Consider the following 18,242-nt stretch of genomic DNA (forward strand, 5'->3'; position numbering starts at 1 on the left):
CAATTTACCAATCACCAACCACCACCACTTGTTACCAGATTCAATAAATATAAAATCGCACGTTGATATTTGTAGGGCCAAGCAACATTAATCCAATGTCCGGTAAATGCTGAATAAAGAGGAAAATGGAATGTATCTACTACGGACCTTCGCTTTACAAGTCTTCAAAGTCATAATAATTACTTTATTTATTGAATTAATTTTCATGCTAAAATGAAGACTTAAAAGTATACTACAATATTTTATAATCACAATGATAATTTTAACAATCATGTTATATTAATGTCGTGTAAAAATAATTTATAATAAAATTTTAGGCGAATATAGTAAATTCGACTTATTTATTAAATATATATATTTAATAAAATAATAACACAATTAATATGTTATCAATCAAATAGAAACTCTAATGTGAAAACAAAAACTGTCCCACCACCAATAATTTAGCAAGCTTCACTTTATTACACTACAGTAAAAACAAAATCGGCCCCCACCACCATCAATAATTTAGCAAGCTCCACTTTATTACACAAGTGAAAACAAAAACAGCCGCTACCACCATCAATAATTTAGCAAGCTTCAAATGCTTGTGCTTGTCTGCTTGACGAACTGGGCATGGGTGGACCAGGCATCATTGAGCAATTCCAAAAAAATTTAAAAAAAATATCAGTGTCCAGCAAAGAAAATCCATCTTTATGTGTTGCTTCCTACTTGGTTCATCTACTGATATGTACATATATGTAACATTTAGAAAAAAGTAATGATACAGCCACAAACTCTTGTATAAATTTATTTTATACAAACTGATGTGGCATGATAAGATTGGTTGAATGAAAATATAAATTAATAAAAATAAATCATGTGGGCCAAGTGATATTTCATTCAACTAATCTTATCATGCCACATCAGTTTGTATAAAATAAATTTGTACAAGAATTTGTGGCTGTATCATTACTCTTTAGAAAATAGAAGTAGAAATTGGAACTCACTTTATGGCTCGTATGCAACACACGCATTAACATTTAATTAGAGTTCACACACACACACGTGTGTGTGTGTCTAGTTTTAATTGAGAGATAAATTAAACATAAATACTTAGATGTTTCTAAATAATTGAATAATGATATTATTGGTATTTATAAATTTCTAAGACGCGATAATTATGTGGGGGACATATATTTATGGTTATAGAAAATGGCGGTAAAAATGGTACAAATATAATATAATAAAAAAGTATAAACTGCAGTAAATTAATGTTCACTTCAAAGTACGTTATAAATATCGCTTTCCTTAATACGTTGTTTGCTTCCACCGATTGAGTTATGCATATGGATTAAGTAAATATGCATTCAGAATATAATAAAATGCTGATTTGTTTGTTTACGTTGTACATCAATAAAAGCAAACATGAATATTTTTTAACGTTATAAGCCTACCGAGAATTAACATATTTTTCTTAAAAAAAAATAATATGTTGTATATTTGATGCATAAAAAAATAAAAAATTACCAATAACTTAGCAAGCTTCAAATGCTTGTGCTTGTCTGCTTGACGAACTGGGCATGGGTGGACCAGACATCATTGAGCAATTCGAAAAAAATTTTAAAAAAATATCAGTGTCCAGCAAAGAAAATCCATCTTTTGAGAGATAAATTAAACATAAATACTTAGATGTTTCTAAATGATTGAATAATGATATTATTGGTATTTATAAATTTCTAAGATGCGATAATTATGTGGGGGACATATATTTATGGTTATAGAAAATGGCGGTAAAAATGGTACAAATATAATATAATAAAAATGTATAAACTGTAGTAAATTAATGTTTACTTCAAAGGACGTTATAAATATCGCTTTCCTTAATACGTTATTTGCTCCCATTGATTGAGTTATGCATATGGATTAAGCAAATATGCATCTAAGATACAATAAAGCGTTGATTTGTTTGTTTACGTTGACATCAATGAAAGCAAACATGAATATTCTTGAATGTTATAAGCCTAACAAGAATTAATATATTATTCTTACAAGAAAATAATATGTTAGATATTTGATGCATAAAAAATAAATGTTAATCGATGAAATTATTTTGAAGAAAGAGGACTACAAAAAAAATGGTGTAGGATCATTTTAGTCATGTCAAATTGACATTTATTTTTTTATGAATGTAGGGGTATTTTGGTAATTTTATGGACACAAGCGTTATATGTTGTGGATAGATGTTCGTTTTGAACTATATTGCGTGTGGTTAGTCGTATTTCACATTTATGAAAAGTAATTATGTTGTTTCCTTGATTAGGAGAAACTGCTAATGAGAACCAAGCCGTTGATATGAACAATAGTCAAGTTTAAGTATTGTCACTATGAGTGAAATATGCAAACCCATTTTTATATTTTATTATGATTTTAGAGTGTAGTAAACCATATTTGAAAAATAAGATTTTAATGCTATAATTTAATGATTTCTAGAATAAATTTGATTTACGTATTGGTACATTATTCAAAATTTTATGATTATTGGTTTTCCCTATCGATTTTGAGTAATGCATAATAGTACTTTGAAGAAAAGAAAAGTAAATTTAATGTTAATGGAAAGAAAAGAAGACTTAATGTACAATTAAAAATGTGTTATTTATGTGTATAAAAATTTGTTATTAAAAATCATGAGACAAGACCCTCTCCATTTAGTTACAATGATACAGATAAGATAAGAGCCCTTTGGGGCCCCTTTGAACACATAGAGAGGTTAATAGGTTGTGTTTTTTAGCGCTTTTGCCCTTTGGAGGCTTATGCATGCTGTATGATAACAAAAAAAGATTTAAGATACAGATAAGATAGAGGCCTTTGGGTCTGTCTAAGTGCACATGGAAGTTTTGGATCGTGTGCTTGGGTGATTTTGCCCTTTAAGGACTATTTTATGCATGCAATATGATGAGATATGATGATATACATGAGATAGCACTTCATTGATCTATTCTTTGTAGCTCCAGGCATGACAATGCCCGCATAGTATGTCATTGCACTGCCCATATGCGGTCCAGGTATGACAAGATCATTTACTTGTTTAGTGACAGTTTAAGAATAAAGTATTCTATGTTATCTTTTGATATGATTTTCATGTGTATTACGCACAGTATAATGTATTCTTCACTGACAATTGTTTGATTTAAAGTTTGAATAATTTAACTATGTGCTTACTTATAGATTAGTAAAGTTGGTATGTCGAAAAAATATGATCATCTTTAAAGTAAGTTACTTTCAAAAGATGTTATCCACTCACTGAGCTTACTAATTTTTATATTAACCTTATTTTATCATATTTTTCCCCCCGTAGAAGGATGCAAGTACACCAATCGACTGACCGACTGTAGTTATTTTGAATTTTTGTTCACGTGATGGCGCCAGGAGAAATAGATGGTATTATGCATTTTGATCATCTCATTTTGGAATGTATAATTGTATTATGATTTGATGATTATGGATGTTTAATATATATTGAAATCAGATATATTATAATATTTTGATATTGGAGATGTTTGGGTGTTATTTGGTATTTTGGTTGAGAAGGTTGATTGATGGAACTGGTTATATATTAAACTATGTTAGGAGTGCTTGTATAAATTTGCAATTTTGGGATTGTTATATTTATAAGGGAAATAATTACCGAATTTTCTGTAGAATTAAATTATTATCAGTCAAGTTAGACGATATCAAATAGACCCGCATGGAGTTCGAGGCGAGTCGTTTCAAATCAAGTCCTTTATAAAGCTCACTCACCCCTTGTTAGCTCTCATTCGTTACAAGCATCTATCTATCAATATATCAATCAATGCTTACATTTTCTTTCCTCTTATACATCAAAATGAAGTTCATCTTGGCAACCTTGCTGTGGCATTATTATTGTCAATAGTATAGAACGTTTACAATTATCATCTTCTGGTTGACCAAACCTGTAGCGATGTTCCATTCGGAGCCAACTGTGTGGCCTCAGTCAGCGCGAAACTCTCTTTAAAACCCGATGTTGAAATTAAACCAAAATGAAATCCTCGGCGCAGCAATAACTGTACTGAAGGAACGCGTTATTCAAGCTAGGGAAGACTATTCTAAACCGCATGAAATTAGTAAAGACAACTATGAACAGAGCGTGCTCATGGCTTCCATTGAAGAATACAATAAAGTCGTAGAAGCTTGCGACAAAGCAATTGGACCAGCTAAGGTTGGCGATTTTGACGTCGCAAAAACGGCAGCTGACGAAGCCGACCTGAGCGTTTCTCGCGCTGACGCATACAACACCGAGAACCCGAACCTGAAACATGTCAATTTGAACTTGAAAATTGCTTCTAAAAATACAGTGGCCATAGCCATCAAGGCTCTTAGTAAAACAAGGAGAGTACAATTATTTAATTTAATTGATCATGATTTCCGATTTCTTTCATCATCGATCTTTGTCTTTTTTATCTTCTTTTTTTTTGAATTTCCTCATTTAGATATGCAAACCAATGATATTCTTTTTGATGATATTGTTGGAGTGAATAATAATAATAATAATAATGCAATCCATCGGTCGTAGCAGAACTAGCTGACAGCGCCTGCAGGGCACGTGCAATTATATTTTGATCAGTGTTCACGAAGCTAAAGCAGTGTAAATAACAGATCATGGCTTAATTAAGTAATTACCTGAAGGTGATTAAATAATTGAGAATGAAATTATATTATTAAGCAAAGACATAAGCTATTATATTATTAAGCAAAGACATAAGCTAAATTACCCCATTTATCTGTTTGAAATCTCGTCTTGAGAGCAAATGGCGGCGCTGACGAGGCTTGCTCAATTTCAGCCTGCATGGCTGCATGTCTGATAAGAGTGGAAACATAGTGCCTTTAGCTAAATCGTAGAATGTTAAATCTGATGCTACTGAATATGGAGAGTGATTCATATACACGGTCTTCATGAATATATAATTGTTAATTACAGGAGAAGTTGCAATATGAAGTTAATTTGAAATTTATATTTCTCACCTCGAATAATTTCTGGTAAATCGCTGATTCGATAAGGTTAAACTTTCTTTATGATCATCATCTTCTTCTTGGTCGTCGCCTTCCGATGTTCCTATTTCTGATGTTTCTCCACATTTTCTTCCTCTTTTAACAACTTTCGTTGAAGATTTTGACAGAAATATCATTGTGAGAAGAGTATTTCTAAAGTTTACAACTTGGAAATGAGACCTTATGTGATATGTACATGAAGGATAGAGTACATGTCAGTATTTATAAGAAACAATGTGATGGTTTGAAAGAGACTAGTGGTGGTTTTAAAGAAACTAAATAAAGTTTATTATTTAATAAAAAGTTAAATATAAATCCCGAAAAATCCACTGTATAATCTGACAGGATTTGGAAAACGAAGGCACATGCATGGTAATATTATTACTTTGTAAGACTGGATTATTTTTATAAATTTTTATCCAAAGAAACTAAATAAAGTTTATTATTTGATAAAAAGTCAAATACAAATCCCGAAGAATCCGCTGTATAATCTAACAAGATCTAGAAAATCGAAGCACATGCATGGCAATATCATTACTTTGTATGATTGGATTATTTTTATAAATTTTTATCCAAAGAAACTAAATAAAGTTTATTATTTAATAAAAAGTCAAATACAAATCCCAAAGAATACGTTGTATAATCTGACAAAATCTAGAAAACTGAGGCACATGCATGGTAATATCATTACTTTGTATAACTGGATTATTTTTATAAATTTTTATCCAAAGAAACTAAATAAAGTTTATTATTTAATAAAAAGTCAAATACAAATCTCGAAGAATCTGTTGTATAATCTGACAAAATCTCGAAAACAGAGGCACATGTATGGCAATATCATTATTTTGTATGACTGGATTATTTTTACAAAGTTTTATCCAATCCCTTGTTTGATGCCAGTAAATCAATATTTAAATATTTTGTTATTTTGTTATGTTATTTGATTTTAACTATTAATGTCAATATTGGAATATATCTTTATATTGAACTAATAAAACAACTGTATAAAGACATTTGAATAAACTTAATTACGAATTTTGAATTCATGATGTAAGATAATGTTTGCTTTTTAATCTAAAATCTTAGTGGAGTCTGAATTTTGCTGAAATATGAATATCTTTAAATTGCATATGTTTAAATGATATGTTTATTTTCTCTTTTTCGATATCCAAATATAAGTGGCATCTTTTTTTTTTTTTAATAAATCAAAAACATCCAAAGTATGATTATTTAACATTTATGTTTTTGTAAGAATTATTTATACTTATTATAAATTTTAAGAGTTAAATACGTGCACATTACAATTAAAATCAAACATACGTAGAGTTGAGTAATTGATCTTTAAATAAAAATATTATTACATTACTCCAAATACAAAATTGATTCAAACTTATTATACTAATTAAAATGTGAATAAATTTAAATTTAATTTTATAATTTACATCATCTTTTTTACCATTTAAAATTGTAAAAGCCCATTCGCCCAAACCTAGTCTTAATTAGCTGTACATAAGTGTAAAGGCCCATATGTTCTTAAGAAGTGTTAAGTTTTCATAGACCCATAAGTGAATGGAGAAGTGTAATGCCCCAAATTCAAGGTAGAGTTGTAACTGTTGGCAAATCTGTATAATCCTTTTAAAACAGTTCTCTAATTATATTAAAAGACAAAATAAATCTAATTAAATTCTTATATTTTTTTCTCTCTATAAATTTCTTTTTCTAGTTCATTACTCGCACACAACTACACCAAAGTCTTTTATATTTTTTTTTTATTTTCTCTCAAACACTTTGTATATTACATAATAACTATTTAAGTCCATTTTTGGTTCTACTCAATTCAAGTATATAGAATTTTCTTTTTAATTAAATATATATGATTTAAACTTTCAAAATTTTGTAAAAACAATATTCCTAATATGAGGTTTGTGGAAGAAGTTAAATATTTTTTTAATAAAAAAGAAACTGAAATTTTAAAACAGAGATTTTGAAAACTTAAAATAGGTTTTGAGAGGGGGTGGGGCTTGAGTAAAAAAAAAAAAAATAAGGTGCTATTAGTTCCACTCTTCAAGCAAAGATACACAGATCTTTACTCTCTCAAATAAATTTTGAGGTGAATTTTATTGTTGGCTAATCACGTTGATATGAGTGTGAATATGAAAAGGATAAAACTTATAATAAAGAATTATATGAACTATATTTTAAAGAGAAAATATATTTTTAGAAAATGTGGCCCAATGTCTTCAGATGGGTTAGTGTTGGTGTGTGACTAAGAAATAGGCCGAAGTTGTAAAAATAAAAAATAAAAACAGTAGGTTTTCATATCAACAAAGAACAGTTATTTCACAGAACACATGAATATCTCTGTGATGTTGATGCTTTCATTTCTACAGCTTCCTTTAGTTTTCTCCCCAGTGCAAACGCCAGAGGAGGTGGAACAGCATTTCCAATCTGCCGATGCTTGTGTTGGATGTCACCAACAAATTTATAGCTATCGGAGAAACCCTGCGGGAATCAAGAGAGCAGGGTAACATGACAGCAGAAACAGTTGGCAAAATTTATCTTGTTTGATTCAATAATTAGCTTGTCAAGTTAAAAATTATCTTGTTTGATACAACTTCTCACTAGGTAGAACACGCCAATCGGAACCAGGCTGTTTTGGGATCTTTTGACACCTAATGAGGTTCAGCTCACTCATTGCCTTCGATATATGATCATTTAAGACCAGCATATCTCCTCTGATTTTTTTTTGAAACCATGACACAGGTTCACTTTTATACTGTACGGTAGGAAAATACAAGAAACAAGACCTTTGGTAGAAGGAACAACAATAAAGATAAAATGAGCATCACAGACAGGTGAAGAAAATCCCACTTCCATGGTTGTTACTGAAGCCCCATTGCCAACAGCTGGGAGGTCTCCAATTGTATCTCTAACTGTTATTGCACGAAAAGGAGCACCACTGAACACATACATTGGCTCAGGCCATTCTGGGAGGGTTTCCTCAGGTGATGCTGCCCATATGAATGCACGTTTACGAGACTGAGACATGCCATATGCTCCTGCTTGCAGGACACCAAATCTCACCTACGACAACAAAATTAGATGAATAATTTATATAAGCTACATGATACTTTCACAATTTTCAGATTAAATTGACTAATGAAATGGAGAAACAAATTCAGGGAATTTTGATAGGTACCCCTCCATAAAGTTATGAGTGAGTAAATAAAAAATGGTATCTACCTGATAACCCATTCGGAGGAGAGAAGCCAGAGTTAAGCGAAATGTTTGCCCTTTGTTAAATGATGTAAAGTTCCTTACATTCTCCAGAAGGAAAAATCTGGGGGGGAAATAATCAGCAAAAGACAACGATGCTAAGATCATTTCACATTGAACTTTGCTCCAAGAGCCTTGATTAAACCTATTCATTCCAGAAAATCCTTGGAAATAACAAAGAACCAATAGCTAAACTTAATAAGTCCATTGTACACATTTATTGTTAGAATTGTTTACAAAATAAATCCTAGAAGTAGACTAGAGGATTGATCGATGTACCTGACAAGGAGGCCCTCCACAGATGAAATCCACTTGTCCTGACCGAGGAAAATTCTTAATTGTTTCTTCATCAAGTTCTGCTGCTAGCTCAGCAGCTTCAGGAGTTGAAATACAGTCATCAGCATCCCCACATGCTGACATGATTGCCCTGCATTTGATTCATTGATTTACTGAAGATATAAGAGTTGATTACAAAGCAATTATCACTGAATCGAACATAAAGCCATGAGTTATTATACTCAAATGAAAGCAAACATCAAACTCAGGATCACATTGCAGTTGTTAATAAACACCAAAGCTTCTGGATGATTAACCTTGAATGCTTCTCCTGCTGGTTGCTCATACTCTATTGCCCAGTTGGTTATCGACACACCTTTAGTTGCATATTTTTCAGTCACAATGGACCTAAATCGGTTTACTTGCTCACGGAACTTTGAAAGCTACCTGCTTGCTGTAGGCCATCAGATAAGCCACCACAACCTGCGAAAATATCTAAGGTGGCTAAGCGATTCTTATGGACAGCATCCGTCTGTTTGTCAACAGCACCATCATGCTTTTCCTCTTTACATTTCCCATTTATCTTTCTACAAGCAGTATCATCAGCCACACTCTCTTTTAGCACACTAGTCTCGATGTGAGGCGGCAACTGGCCATTATACAGACATTACAGTCAGCATAAGAAGAAACCACGGTTTAATAAACATAATTCACATGAATCTAGTTAAGGAAATGAATTAAAGGGAAAATGAGTAAATATAAACTACCTGCTTGATGGTTCCTTTATCAGGATCGTATAAATGTTCGCAGAAGAAAATATGCTCAAAGATGGTGGGGCTATCCGAAGGGGCAAGATCATGCTTCTTTCTAATGTCACATTTGCCTTCTACTCCAGTAACAGGAACTGTCAATACTAGTTTACTGTAATAAACCTAAAGATTCAATAGCAAAGACACTGTGTATAAGATCCACAATAACATAATAACACCAAAAAGTCAAATAGAAACTTTGTATCACAGAAAATATAAGACAAAAGAATACGTAAAATGTTTAGATTTTACTCCATTCAATAAAAAAGAAATGTTAAAATCGGTTCCTAGAACATACTTACTTCTCAGATTTGAATTTATTTTCAGCACCACCTGTTTCTTCACCAAAGACCTGGTGTGGCGTCTTTCCTCCATTTTTTCAAAAAGACCAGACACAAATGCACACTTGCTGATCCTTTTATTAGGAAGCTCTGCAAATTGTTGGAGTATGATATGTCCATGAACCACCACATACCTTTCAACTTCTGTGGGATTGGAAGAAATATAAGCAGGATTAGTCTTACTGAACTTGGACACTTTTTTTATTACATCTGCAAATGAGAGTCGAGATGCTCGACTCTGATTGTTCAACATTGTAATGAGGGCAATAGCAAGCCTCACAGTTTTTAGAACTGGTTTGTACCATGCTGCATACTGCTTTGATGGCCTTCCAAGCCTATACCTGAAATCAAAATCGCAAATTTGATAAGAACTAACACTGACAGAAGATAAAGAGTACAAAAAGGCAAGCTTAAGCACTAGTACCACCACCAAACCTCTTGATAGTATATGGATATAGATGCATACCAGGAAATATCTGTCCGAACTGATATGGAAACGAACGAATATCCAAATTCGATCATCCATTCCTGTATTGCACTCAAATATACTGGTATTCCCCCAACATTCTCTGCCACAGATGAAGACTGATCAAAATTAGCATCAACACATAATCCACTTGAATCACCAGTTGTCATAATCCCGGACCCAAAGATGGTAATATCATTATCATCACATGGTTTATGGCTTAGCAAATTTATTTCCGTGGTGTGTACCACATTGGCCACTTCCTTTTTTATGTTGCATATTTGTTGATTCAAAGAAATAGTACTTTTGTATCCATCAAACTTACTTTATTAATATTCTTCATCATTTTGGTTAATGGCTTAGCAAATGTAGGAGAAGGAGTTAGCCAAAATAAATTACTTTCTCTTATATTAATCTTTACTAATCGCTGAAGGTAAAAAAAAAAATTAAAACAAGTTAAAACAGTTCCATCTCAAAATCAGTAGGGTGTAACTTAGGGATGTAAAAAACATCCATCTAAACTAGATTCGGACTGGATCCGACCTAGTCCAGGGATGAGTCGATCTAATCTCGGGCATCACCTGATAAGTCTGTGGTCTGGCCAAGAACCTGAATTTTATTAAAAAAAATTATAAAATATATATGTTATAGTAAATAATTATATCTATTTAGCTCATCTATTACATTTATTTAAAATTTTAAATATTTATATTTTCATGCCCAATTACAAAATTATGGAATAAATTAAAAAAATACATACATGACATTATAAAATATAGCATCCAAGCTTTTTAAGCCCAAACAAAAACTCCGGCCATTGTGTTCAAAACATATGTCCAAATTAGATCCAGGCATTGCCATATTGGAGCCCGACCTTGGTTTTGCCATTACTTTGGATTATTATAAGTATTTCTAAATTTCAATCTAATTTAATCATGTGATGCACAAATTACCTTTATCACTTCTTTCATTTAGATACTAATAAATTTCACCGAAATGATCACCAAAAAACAAAAAAGAGAAAAATCATATAGTTAACTTTTCTTCTTCTTTACTCCATTATTCAATGGGAATATAATAAACTAGGAGAAAGGAGAAATTAAGGAGAAAATTAGATTGATTGTTGCAATGATAAAAACTCATGCAAGTGCTTATTCAAATATATGTGTGGCATTCATTAATTTGACCGAAAATATATGAATTTATTTGTATTTTAATCAAAATCGAGGGATATAAACAAAATTTTCCCTAAATTGCATAAAATTAAGAAACCAGTAGTCACTGAAAGAGAAACAGAGTAAGAAGAGTTCAAACTTCAAAAGATGGAACCCGAAGAAGAAACGCTAGCAACAATCCCTGAAGAAAAGGAAGATGATGATGAAGGCACGGCCATGCCCGACGTTAAGAACAACTGTAAAATAAAAACAAAGGGCAGCTCTTCGGACTCGAGCGATGCCTCTGACGCCGACTCGGATTCTGACTCAGAATTCGAAGCAAAACAGAACATGGAGCTTCAAACCTGAAGAGTATCAGCTATCCAATGAACCTTCCAATTACGACATCCATGTCCACGTAACTTCAATACGCATATTTATTGAGTGATTTTGAGGATACCATTTGCTTGTTCTTTCTTGGATTGCGAAAAAAATGGTTTTTTTTTTTCAGTACATAAAGGTTTTAAGAAAAATGGGTGAGATAGAGAAGTTAAGACAAGCTAGGGAAGCCATGAATGAGATTTTTCCATTGACTCCTGCCATGTGGCAAGAATAGGCGAGAGATGAAGCCGCTATTTCAACTAGGTATGTGTCATTTCCTTTCTGCAGTGGTTTTTTATTTTGTGAACAAATATTTTTTTGGTTAGAGATATAGATGTTTATGTTAGTTGTTTGCTATCGTAAAAAGGAAGAAAACCTGCTCAAAAGGTATTAAGGAAAGAAAAAAAGGAACCAATTTGAAGAAGGAGATATTTATAGTGGGAGTTCTATTCTTTGGGGTTTAATTGATGGGAAGAAGAAATAGCTTATACGTTTACAGAATTAGATAACACAAATGTGACTCATTTGTTAAAGGTATAAATTTAACAAGCTGATAGCAGAATTAACATAATGCGATTATTACATTAAATGAAATAAAAAACAGTACCCACCGCAGATAGTTTAGCAAGCTTCCGTCCTCGTGTTTTAGGAACTGGACATCGGACATCGGTGAATTAACCAAAGGATCATGAAAGAATCTCACAAAACAAAATGGAAACTATACTTTTTTTTTTGTAATTGTACAGGTAACTGGACTAATTTTCAGATAGTTTTCAAATTACACTTATTTACAAAAAAAGCAACAAAATGATTTCCTTTCCTTTTGAAACATTTTGTGGAATCAAGTAACAGTTAAATGATGGGAGAATAGTTAAATGATGAAGACACAAGTTAAGCAGATCCAATAAACAGGGGAAAGTGAATTACTGTCCTCAAGCACATTCTCTAATAATCTCAATTTTCTACGTACATTTTTGTGAATTCATGTCACATGCAACAGTCTTTTGGGATTTGTTGCATCAATTCTTTGGTGATTTATCTTTTTTTATTATTTTATGACGTAAGAGTCCTGGTAGCAATACATTTGGAATAAAATGATTTAATTTATTTTTCGTTGTTATTAAAAAAAATGATATATTATTAATTAATCAACTCATCGAGATATTGGTTTCATTTGTAACAACTAGCTAATTGCTTAGTACATTGTTGTACTTCTCATTATCAAATCAAGAAGAACTTGTAAATAAGAACGTAGACGTGGTACGCCATGATGTGATAAATTTAATTCAAATCTAAATTAAGAGATGATTCATAGATATAGGTACATACTGAACAAAGATATTTAAACATATGCATTCAATTTTATGATATACCTTACAATAATTGGTTTATTGTCCATATCAAAGGGAGTGAATAGAAATAATATAGAAAGTAAAAAAAGATGAACCAGCGCACATGATGATTTATAAAATAATAAATTAAATTTATATCATTTTTAATAAGTGTGAGATTATTTACACTTAAAATTTATTTTGAACATTCTTATTTTTTACTACAACAAAACCCTCATTAAGGCCAATTCAATATAAATAAATAGAATAATAATACTTTTGACACCAACCTAGCGCTTTCACGCCCATGTAAAATTATTAAACCTTAAATTTAGAACGTTCTTCCTCAGCATTAAAACTCGTGCATTGTTTAAAAGTATATTTAACAAATTTGCACAAAGAGACTCCATGATTCAAATTTCTTTGACTTAAATTTCAATTTTTGTTGAAGATATATCTATTCCATATAAAGATTTCAATTTTCTGTACAATCATGAGCTGCGTATATATATATATACACATATAACTGTTCTGCGAATATATAGAAGCAATTTCAACCATCCAACTTTTTTTTTTGAATTTTAATGAATATCAATTTTATATGTTGGACAACTATGAAAAATAAAATTAGCAAAATGATATTATTAACAAATAGGAGAGCAAAAGGTAATTATATGTTGGGGTGCTAAATATTTTTATGGGTGTACGGAAAAAAATAAAGATAATAGAAGCAATGTTATCGAGGAGTATTTTGGTATTTATGAAAGTGTTCAAAGTGAAAAGTGATTTCCTAAAATCTATTAACTGATGCACATAATAAAAGAGCATTTTGAGAAAATTTTAGATTACAAATAGTCCCATCCTTTAATATTCCTCAATCAATGTGTTTATTTCAAAATAAAAAATCCATCTATTTATTACTTTCTAACTAGTAATATTAATGTGTTAATAATTGTGAAGAACCAGTGTAATTTGTATGGTGTAGAAAGCCCTTTAGACACAATAACCCGAATTGCTAACAGTAGCGGTTGGACTTGCTTGGGAACAGCCTCAATTCAGTTACTTTTTTTTATCGTGATATTTAAACATAAGCATCCGGATCCGTGCGGATCCCCACCTTCCACATCCGGATCGGCATTTTTTAATATCCGGATTTAGATTTTTTCTAGATCCGGAAGAGGATATTTACTTGCCATCCCTAGTACCGAGCAACATCCATCCATTAGGAGTGAAACTCCATTGATTTCATAAATAAAAAATAAATAACTCGTAAAGATAATCTTTGACAATCACAAGAACAACAACAATTCACTCCAATAAACAACATAACAAATATATGGTCTACATTGAAAGTCTTTTTATGATTTTAATTGAAAGAGAAAGTACGAAGGACGTATTATACATAATTGAATGTTATCGTTGATAATTAGGCAAAATAATACTAATCTAGCTAACTAATCCAATCATCATAATAATCTGATTTTCATTATTTATTTGATATGTCCAATCATGTGCTAATTTAATAAAGAACACTAAATGCTTGAGTCTTTATATGTTTCAACAACTTTGGCTAAGTTTGAAAAGAACATATTAATTATGAATATTAATACATAACCCTGCAAGCTACAGAATGCATACATATGCAGTTGCAACAAATACATATGTAATAAAAAGATCAATTGTTTTTCACTCGCATACTACACCCACCCAAACACAATTAATATGTTATCAAACAAATAGACACAATAGAAATAAATCTAATGTGAAAACTGAAAACAAAAACAGCCCCATCACCATCAATAATTTTGACGAACTGGACATGGGTGGACCAAGCATCATTGAATAATTAAATGAAAAAGAAAACAAAATTAAAATCAGTGTCCACCAGAAAGAATCAATATTTACGTGCTGCCTCCTATTTGGTACATCTATCTAACTTTTAAAAAAAATTGTAGTATAAATTAGAGCTCACTTTTTTAGATATGGCTCATAGACAATACAAGTGTTAAGATATAATTAGAGTTTACATATATACACGTGTCTAATTCTAATTGATAGATATACTATTCATAAATACTCAGATGTTTCTAAATGATTGAATAATGATATTGTAGTGACTTGATTGCTTTGTTCTCTGATTAGAAATAAATCACTGTCCAAGAACCTTTGTCAAGATCTGTTCAAGTTGCAATTAAATCAACACCAATATGAGGCTTCAATGCTGATTCACACCAATATGCATAAATGCACAATCTACATCCACGGGAGAAGCCACAGAAAAAGCTTTATTGATGATTCAAAGTGAATTTTACAGAGCTAATACAGAGGAGATTACAAGGAACAAGAAGACTCTTTCTCTCTTTCTAAGATCTCTCCGGAAAGCTCTCAAAATCCTATGCAAATTTTTTTCAACAACCAGCCTCTTCATACCTCTGATATTAAAACCCAATTGCACAGCTTTTGGACACGTGTATAATGGCTTCATAACGAATTTGATTCCCTTCTCACATGCGGTCTCACGTGCTTCACTTAAACTTGCTCAAAACGACTGAAACTGAAAGCAGCGTCGTTTTTCCTTAAGTTTAGTGAAGAAGATAGCATGTGTGCTGCACGTGACTCGTTAGTGGATTCACTTACTCAAAGCACAGCCGTTCTAGGGCTTCAAGTTTTGGATTCATTGCACTCTAGTCCACAGATATTATTGGTACTTACAAATTTCAAAGAGGTGATAACAGATGGTCTATTATAAACACTAAGAAGGGTCCCTAGCATAGCCTGAACAACTTTACTTATGGTTTCTCATCAAATAATGTTATAAAAAAGAAATACATAAGTTAGAAGATTCACAGTATATTGGAGTGAAATTTTTACATGAATGACAGTGAATGAAGTTATGTTAATTTACATTAGGCAGAAACCTTCCTAAATAGGAATAGAAATACTCTATTAACATATCGAATACTACTTTAATAACAATTTAGTTGACAAAAAAAAAAAAAAGCCTTGATGGCTTGAAATAATTAACCATAATTAAATAATTGTCTTACATAACCAAAATTTTCCTTTCTTTATTTAATAAGACATCGCCACACTCCTGATTTTATAATTTAAAGCATAAAATATAATAGACAAATTTGAGTTTAAAAAAATAAAGTTGGTAGAATGACCTGCATACTTTTTTTATCATTGAGCATGCAATTCTCTGAAAAAACTCATTGTGTGTGTGTCTATTGTAAATTTATGACATTTACTAATCTTTTGGGTTTTGTTGTATCTATTCTTTGGTACGTGTTCATCCTGTTTTCGTTCTTTTCTGATGCAAGATTCTTGGTTACATTAAGAATCAGAGTGAAATTCCAATTTTAAAATTTGGAGAAATAAAATGTAATATGATTTTTTTTCATGAATAAAACGATTTAATTTACTTTTTTCTACTAGCAAAAATTATTACTTTATTAAACCCATCAAGCTATTGGCTTCATTTATAAACCGGTCAGTCAGTTTTTTAGTTTCAATTGTTATCTTTTAAAAGATATTAGAAAAATCTTACTTTGAGTGTATTTTATCACTTCACTAAAATTTTATTAACCCATCAAGTTATTTGCTTCAGCTTTTCGTTCTGTTTTCTTGTATATGTTGCAATTTTCAAGTATCCCTCAAAATTTTAGACCGTCAACACCTGCAGGAAAATTGCATATATTCTATCATTCAACCTCAACAAATAAATTCTTTTCACTGGAATCCAACAATCGTTAAGTGTTAACCTTGTAGTTCTCAAAAGCAGAAATTGTTGTATTAATGTTTTCAAAGTGTCTCAGTTAAAAGAAAACTAAAGATAGAAGAGAGTGAAATTTCAACTGAGATCGTGCCACATAAGACGATCGATTTAATCTTTTCTGTATCTTTCTTCTATCAGCGGACAATCCTTGATATACAGTTGCAAGAGCGAGGTAGGCACGCTCTTGTCCAAAAAGTATTTTAGCTTCGGACGAATATAAAGCCAAAGATACACCAACGACGTGAGATTTTGACCAACTGAAGACAGGCATTCCAGGTTTTGGAAATCATAAATCCATAAACGGGTTCCTAACTCCTGTGGCGAAATGACACCAAGTCATGAAGTCCTCCGATTGACAGTCGTTGTAGAGATGAGAATCTGCTCAATCCCCCTTCCCCCCACCCATCGATGGCTTCCAAATCTTCATATCATGAATATAAAGTGACTGAATGTTGCTGGGAAACATACTGATACAACTTGGCCAATTGTTGTGAATCAGATCGAGCACAATGAGGCAGCAAAGGAAGAGACCCAGCCTGCAGCAATGGAAGAAGTCCAACCCTTGAATGAGACACAAGCTAGAGAGCAGCTCAAGACAGGTCCAGCTCGCGCGAGAAAGAAACCAGGATGGCTCAAAGACTTTGTCATTTGAGGAATGTTCGAGAATGCTTGAGATATTATAATAACGAATATTGTTCTGTTTTCAATTATTGTTTTGTTGTTATCAATTTTATTCTATTTCGTTAGTTAAGGGTGCGTGGCTGTTTTTGGAAGGGAGAATATATTGTACTGTCAAGGGACCCGTGAGGGATATCAAAAAGAATATATCATTTTGTCCTTTTTTCAGCTTCGTCGTCTTTCTCTTCTCTGCAACTCCCCTGTCCCCTTTCTCTTTCTTCAAATTCTTTTCCCCACAGATTGGAGCCTGCACTCGCTCAAAGAGTGTCGTATCAATTGGTGCTTTCATTGCATTTCATCTCTTCACACAAAAAAAAAAACAAAAGAAACACAGATGTCTCTCACAGAACCAACGACTGATTCAGCAGTTCTCTCCACCATGAAGACGCTCATTGAAAATCAAACGCTTGCTGTTCATCAGACCATACAGCAATATATGTCCACGGTGGATTCTCGATTTGAGGAGCTACGTTCCCAAATCAATGGTTCCGTCGGAGCGTCAGTGGGTTCTTCCCGCCCAATGGCACCGGAACCAGCGTCTTCGACTGTACTGTCAGGTGTTTCTGATATCTCTCCTCTGTTGCGTTCTATGAAAATGGATGTCCCAAAATTTGATGGCACTGATCCGACTGGTTGGGATTTTCGAATCAATGAGTTCTTTGATTTTCACGGCACCCCTGACCATTTACGCCTTCGTATTGTA

General features: G+C 32.1%; 2 protein-coding genes across 2 annotated transcripts; both read right to left on the reverse strand.

The window, feature by feature from the left end:
* Positions 1-3,856: 3,856 nt before the first annotated feature.
* LOC127902568 (uncharacterized) lies at positions 3,857-5,228 on the reverse strand. The gene is made up of 3 exons (XM_052442037.1): positions 5,023-5,228; positions 4,773-4,858; positions 3,857-4,309 (listed from the first exon to the last, which is right to left on the reverse strand). The coding sequence occupies exons 1-3, from the start codon at positions 5,184-5,186 to the stop codon at positions 4,215-4,217; spliced, it is 345 nt and encodes a 114-aa protein (XP_052297997.1). The 5' UTR covers positions 5,187-5,228; the 3' UTR covers positions 3,857-4,214.
* Positions 5,229-7,645: 2,417 nt separating this feature from the next.
* LOC127898681 (DNA (cytosine-5)-methyltransferase 1B-like) lies at positions 7,646-17,828 on the reverse strand. The gene is made up of 12 exons (XM_052440395.1): positions 17,652-17,828; positions 17,330-17,397; positions 17,019-17,118; positions 10,218-10,480; positions 9,633-10,092; positions 9,369-9,533; positions 9,049-9,250; positions 8,860-8,977; positions 8,605-8,752; positions 8,293-8,514; positions 7,921-8,133; positions 7,646-7,825 (listed from the first exon to the last, which is right to left on the reverse strand). Exons 1-12 carry the CDS (start codon positions 17,826-17,828, stop codon positions 7,646-7,648), a joined length of 2,316 nt encoding a protein of 771 aa, XP_052296355.1.
* Positions 17,829-18,242: the final 414 nt, after the last annotated feature.

This window comes from Citrus sinensis, chromosome 5 (genome assembly GCF_022201045.2).
Source record: "Citrus sinensis cultivar Valencia sweet orange chromosome 5, DVS_A1.0, whole genome shotgun sequence".
In the NCBI taxonomy this organism is placed as follows: Eukaryota; Viridiplantae; Streptophyta; class Magnoliopsida; order Sapindales; family Rutaceae; genus Citrus; species Citrus sinensis.

Coding starts and splice junctions, on each gene's coding strand:
- LOC127902568 (XM_052442037.1), bottom strand. CDS start 5,186: ATGATATTTCTGTCAAAATCTTCAACGAAAGTTGTTAAAAGAGGAAGA. Junction 4,859..5,022: donor TTTACCAGAAATTATTCGAG/GTGAGAAATATA, acceptor CACTCTTATCAG/ACATGCAGCCATGCAGGCTG. Junction 4,310..4,772: donor ATTTCAAACAGATAAATGGG/GTAATTTAGCTT, acceptor GACATGTTTCAG/GTTCGGGTTCTCGGTGTTGT.
- LOC127898681 (XM_052440395.1), bottom strand. CDS start 17,828: ATGAAAGCACCAATTGATACGACACTCTTTGAGCGAGTGCAGGCTCCA. Junction 10,481..17,018: donor CCTACCTCGCTCTTGCAACT/GTATATCAAGGA, acceptor AACATAAAAAAG/GAAGTGGCCAATGTGGTACA. Junction 8,134..8,292: donor TCCTCCGAATGGGTTATCAG/GTAGATACCATT, acceptor TTGTTGTCGTAG/GTGAGATTTGGTGTCCTGCA.